Source organism: Gymnoscopelus braueri (genome assembly GCF_963280865.1).
Source record: "Gymnoscopelus braueri genome assembly, chromosome: 11".
NCBI classification, from domain to species: domain Eukaryota; kingdom Metazoa; phylum Chordata; class Actinopteri; order Myctophiformes; family Myctophidae; genus Gymnoscopelus; species Gymnoscopelus braueri.
This window is the reverse complement of record NC_137613.1, coordinates 6,237,187-6,243,389: the sequence shown is the minus strand read 5'-3', so window position 1 is coordinate 6,243,389 and position 6,203 is coordinate 6,237,187. Positions and strand designations below refer to the sequence as shown.

The window sequence follows — 6,203 nt, the reverse complement described above, 5'->3', positions numbered from 1 at the left end:
TACAATAAATGTGTCAAGTTTTACAGCACTGACTGCAATACATCGCACACAGCCTCACATAAGGATCAATGACTTCCAATGTGCTTTATTTGCCATTTTACCTTGATCACCATGTGTTCAGCTCCTTGAGCGTTCTCCTCCTGCCAGGCCAAAGATGTCAGGACCTCTTCACACTCGCTTCCATTCCAGGCAGATGGTAATCGAGCAGGACTCTGGTGCATCTAGAGCACAGATTGAAGTAGAAAGACCCATGGAGTCATTTTACGACAATAAGGACAGTGTGTGTGTCGAGGACATTTCTTTTTACAAATAAAATGTGCAAGCTTTCTTTGAAGTTGCTATTATACTGTAGATGTACCCGGTTAAAACAAATATTGTGAAGTTTAACACATTGAGTGCCAGGGTTTTTTTAAAACAGGGTACAGTCAGTGCCTGGATTTTTTACAAATTTTGAACCTTTTTCAAGTAGTCACAAAATATTTTCAGTGATCACCGTCCTCACGGTGATCACCTCATTACACACATAGAGGTCTCGTACAATCGGGGGATTTTTTTTTAAAACATTTGGTAATCCGTTCCATAGTTGCAGCCAGTTGAAAATAGTCAAAAATAGTCAAAAATACATAGTAAAAAGAAAAGTACACAGGAGCCGAGATACAGGCTTTTGAAGTCATAAGTTAACCAGGAAGTGGATTAAAGTGTAAATCTTCGAAAAATGATATCTCCTGGTGCTGTGAAGGGGAAAAAAATGTATTTTTTTTCCCCCCAAAAAAACTATTATAACCGTTTTTGGCACACCTCGTTTGGATTATGAAAAACGGCCCGGACCGTTTTTGGCACTCAATGTGTTAAGACTGACACACTTCTGCTCAGGAATATGTTCCTCTAATCTCCATTCTGTTGGTACTATAGGACCTGGTGACCTAGAAGTTGTCCGTTTCAATTTTCAATGATAAAATTATCTTGCCAACTCTGACCTAACACTATGACTTTCTTGCTAAGCATAACTGTTGGTGCAACAGAGCTAAATGTACGCTTGTGAGAGAGAGCATACTGTAAGTGATGATACAAATGGGGTCTTTTTAATGCACATTCAACTTCAACTCACAATTTTACTCAACTCAAGATGAATGAACAGAAACAAAGGACTCACCAGAGTGTGTTTGATGTGTCTTGGATCACACAGGTGGGCTTTGAAGTCGGAGGCAGAGAACGTACACTTACAAACCAGGCACAGGTAATGAGGCGTGCAGTTAGTGCGGGCGCTGACGCACATCACGACATGAAGCAGACCTTTACGAAAGAAAATGCTCCGTTCATTATTGATCAAGGACAACAGTCACTTGTGTTTGCAACTGTGTAACAAAGTACATTTTCATTTCATCACAAAGTGATTATACTGTAGTACCGATACCAAATGATTGAGCCCAACTCACCGATGACTGGCTCAGCCCGCTGTTCTTTCTTGATGTACTGGCATTCAGTCAGGATAGAACTGTATAACACTGAGATGAAAGCAAGCTTCTATTAAGCTTTACAATACAACACAATACTGCTTCATCAAAGTTGGTACAGTGACTTTATACATTGTCAAAATGTGTCCTTATATTATCATCACTTTACACAAATACAGCTCAATGGAGTTAGGAGGTTTTTGAACATTAATGCGGAAATGAAAAATTTTGAAAATCCCTTGAAAATTTTTTTTCAAGTTGAAAAATTGAGATAGCTGTTTTCTGCCTGACAGCGACAATGTAAAAGTAGAATAATAATGAATCATACCTCGTCCTTTCTCCAGTTCATCTGCTGTGATTGTAGAACAGAGGGTTAAGAATAAACAAGATGCATTAATGTCACATACAGTACATGTGGATAACAACAGACCATGAGATCTCTCTCCTCCCGTCCTCTCTCTTCTCGTCCTCCCTTTTGGTTGTGTGGGTTTGTGTCCCACTGGTACAATCGTAATTAACACTGTACGGATTCACGCTCTAGTAAGGCCTGCCACTAATTCTACACCCGGGGACCCGCTGCCCGGAGTTTCTTTTATCTCCCACGTCGCAGTTCCATGGACTGTCACTACGGACCCCCAGCTGCGGCTCAAGACTGTGACTGCGGACCAGGCCTCTCCATGGAGCACGACCGTGGATTTCTACAACATTACACTATACCACTACACTATACTGTGGATTTCTACAACATTACACTATACCACTACACTATACTGTATCATCTTAACATTCTTAAATTATACCATTATATACTTTATACACATTATTGTTGTACTATATTATATTATCATATACTATCTTACACTATTATATTTGCTACCATTGTTATTGTTACTACTTGTATCTCTTTCTGTCTCTCCTCTGTCTCTCCCTCTCTCTCTCTTCTTTCCCCCCGACACGGTTGAGGCAGAAGGCCCCCACCCTAGAGCCTAGGGTCTGCCTGACATTTCTTCCAGTTAAGAGGGAGTTTTTCGTTGCCACTGTCGCAAAATTGCTTGCTCAGGGTGGGACTGTCGGGTCTCTTCTCTACATGTAAAGTGTCTTGAGACAACTTGTTGTGATTTGACACTTTAATAAAATTGAATTGAAATTTGAATTGAATGAGATAACAGGGTTTACTGTAGTACCTTCTGTCACAAAGATAGTCTTCATTTTCTGTAGACACACACACACACACACACACACACACACACACACACACACACACACACACACACACACACACACACACACACACACACACACACACACACACACACACACACACACACACACACACACACACACACACACACACACACACACACACACACACACACACGCACGTACGTTATTGGAAGGTTCTGGTCAAGTAAATTCATTAACTGTTATGCAGATGATACACAATCTATCGATGAAGCCAGATGAAACAGATCAACTGGCTAAACTTTCAAGCATGTCTTATAGACATCAAGAGTTGGATGACCCGTAATTACCTACTCCTCAACTCGGACAAAACTGAAGTTATTGTACTTGGCCCTAAGCACCTCAGAGATAAATTAGCCGATGAGAATTTTACCCTAGATGGTATTACCTTGACCTCCAGGGCCACTGTAAAGAATCTGGGAGTCACGTTTGACCAAGATATGTCCTTTCAGTCCCACATAAAACAAATTTCAAGAAATGCCTTTTTTCACCTGCGTAATATTGCAAAAGTTAGGCACATTCTGTCCCAAAATGATGCAGAAAAACGCATTTGTTACTTCTAGGCTGGACTATTGCAACGCTTTATTATCAGGCTGCCCAAGTAAGTCCCTAAATAGCCTGCAGCTAGTCCAAAATGCCGCTGCGCGCATACTGACAGGAACCAGAAGAAGAGATCATATCACTCCTTCATTGGCCTCTTTGCACTGGCTCCCGGTTAAATACAGAATAGAGTTTAAAGTTCTCCTCCTCACATACAAGGCTCTCAATGGACAGGCACCAGTATATCTCAAAGAACTCATCGAGCCCTATAAACCAGCCAGAACACCATTGGGTCCATGGTCGAGGCAGAAGGCCGCCCACCCTAGAGCCTAGGGTCTGCCTGACGTTTCTTCCAGTTAACACATTGGGTGCCAAAACCGTATATATACTTCTTTTCAAATACAACTGTTGAGTGCCAAAACCGTATATATACTGTTTTTGAAAAAAAAAAAATATATATATATATATTTTTTCCCCCGATTGTACGAGACCTCTATGTGTGTAATGAGGGGATCACCGTGAGGACGGTGATCACTGAAAATATTTTGTGACTACTTGAAAAAGGTTAAAAAATGGTTAAAAATCCAGGCACTCAACGTATAATATTTGAATAAACCTCTCAGTTAAGAGGGAGTTTTTCGTTGCCACTGTCGCAAAATTGCTTGCTCAGGGTGGGACTGTCGGGTCTCTTCTCTACATGTAAAGTGTCTTGAGACAACTTGTTGTGATTTGACAACTTTAATCAAATTGAATTGAATTGAATTGATATTCTAAATTGTGGAACATAATAAAATAATTATGGCTCACCTGCTTGTGTTCCCCTCCTTTCACGTGAGAAAAGTATTGCCATGTGGTCTGGAATTTCATACTGCAGACCTGATGGGGAGTTAAAATACATTTGTTTCAGCATCATTAGTCCATTGGGTTATCTTACACTGTGCTTCAAAGAATTATAGAAAGAGGCAAGCAAGTACAGTGTGGTGATGATGTCAAGATTATGGTGGTGAGAATAGAATTCATCTTCACCTGGCAGCTCAGTACGCAAAACATTACTGGATGCTTTGCTGCGCAAGAAAAAGAAAAAGGAAAGAAATATGCAGATATTAGAGAACAAGATAATAACACAATACATGAAAATGAACAGAGATGATTAAACACAACACAACGCAACGCAACACAACACAACACAACACAACACAACACAACACAACACAACACAACACAACACAACACAACACAACGCAACGCAACACAACACAACACAACACACACCTTCCAGCTTAGAGACTGCAGTTGGAGGCTCTGTATTGGTGGGATGCTGTGCTGTCATTTCACCACCAGGGGGCTCAGCAGTAGCTTTAAAATGATAAACAGAAAAGGAAAATTACAACTGAGAGTCAGTCCAACGGTTCTACTAAAACACACTGACTGGCATGATGACAAACAGAGGGGAAAGGGGTTTAACGTTGACACTGTTATAAAGAATGCTTCCAATTCATGTTTTCCCACATTTTATCTTGGCATATTGCTGCGCCTGCAAGCTTACCACATTTAGCTGAGCTAGACTGATGGTGGGGTGTCTCTGACTCCGAGGGTCCCTGAGCACCCAGGGGTGTCTCTGACTCCGAGGGTCCCTGAGCACCCAGGGGCGTCTCTGACTGTGAGGGTCCCTGAACACCCAGGGGTGTCTCTGACTGCGAGGGTTCCTTAACAGCCAAGGGTGTCTCTGACTCCGGGGGTCCCTGAGCACCCAGGGGTGTCTCTGACTGCGAGGGTCTCTGAGCACCCAGGGGTGTTGGTGACTGCGAGGGTCCCTGAGCATCCAGGGGTGTTGGTGACTGCGGGGGTCCCTGAACACCCACCGGTGTTGTTGACTCCGAAGGGCCCTGAGCACCCGGAGGTGTCTGTGACTCCGAGGGTCCCTGAGCACCCATGGGTGTCTCTGACTGTGAGGGTCCCTGAACAGCCAGGGGCGTCTCTGACTCCGAAGGGCCATGAGCACCCAGGGGTGTCTGTGACTCCGAGGGTCCCTGAACACCCAGGGGTGTCTGTGACTCAGAGGGTCCCTGGGCAGCTGGGAACGTCTGTGGCTGTGATGAACCCTGAATAGCTGGATTATTATGAAATTATTAGAATGCATCAAAACTATGAGCATTTATCTATCATTTATTTATCTTTTTTGTTTATCATTTATCTTGAGATTTTTAGAGGAAACATTTAGTCACAGAGTAAAACTATGAGCATTATAATATTAAATGATCCTGGCTCCCTATGAAGCCGATGTCTATAATGCATTATAAACATGCTTATAATGTATTATAATCTGCTTAACACAGTATAGTTATAGTTATAAGAACTCAAATATATTAATACCTGTGAAGGTACTGTTGGTACTCAGTACTCAGTATTAATACCTGTGAAGGTACTGTTGGTACTCAGTACTCAGTATTAATACCTGTGAAGGTACTGTTGGTACTCAGTACTCAGTATTAATTCCTGTGAAGGTACTGTTGGTACTCAGTACTCAGTATTAATACCTGTGAAGGTACTGTTGGTACTCAGTACTCAGTATTAATACCTGTGAAGGTACTGTTGGTACTCAGTACTCAGTATTAATTCCTGTGAAGGTACTGTTGGTACTCAGTACTCAGTATTAATACCTGTGAAGGTACTGTTGGTACTCAGTACTCAGTATTAATACCTGTGAAGGTACTGTTGGTACTCAGTACTCAGTATTAATTCCTGTGAAGGTACTGTTGGTACTCAGTACTCAGTATTAATACCTGTGAAGGTACTGTTGGTACTCAGTACTCAGTATTAATACCTGTGAAGGTACTGTTGGTACTCAGTACTCAGTATTAATTCCTGTGAAGGTACTGTTGGTACTCAGTACTCAGTATTAATACCTGTGAAGGTACTGTTGGTACTCAGTACTCAGTATTAATTCCTGTGAAGGTACTGTTGGTA

At 41.9% G+C, this 6,203-nt stretch overlaps 1 protein-coding gene across 1 annotated transcript in view; it reads right to left on the bottom strand.

Annotated features, from left to right (window-relative positions):
• Window positions 1–2,626: 2,626 nt before the first annotated feature.
• Window positions 2,627–6,203, bottom strand: part of LOC308094882 (uncharacterized protein) — a gene marked incomplete at both ends in the record, with an annotated part of 94,409 nt that continues 90,832 nt past the window's right edge. The window contains 5 exons of the mRNA XM_080441705.1: window positions 2,627–2,638; window positions 4,044–4,112; window positions 4,263–4,300; window positions 4,509–4,592; window positions 4,783–5,346. Coding sequence (XP_080297831.1) covers window positions 2,627–2,638; window positions 4,044–4,112; window positions 4,263–4,300; window positions 4,509–4,592; window positions 4,783–5,346 — 767 coding nt within the window. The remainder of the gene's footprint in view (window positions 2,639–4,043; window positions 4,113–4,262; window positions 4,301–4,508; window positions 4,593–4,782; window positions 5,347–6,203) is intronic.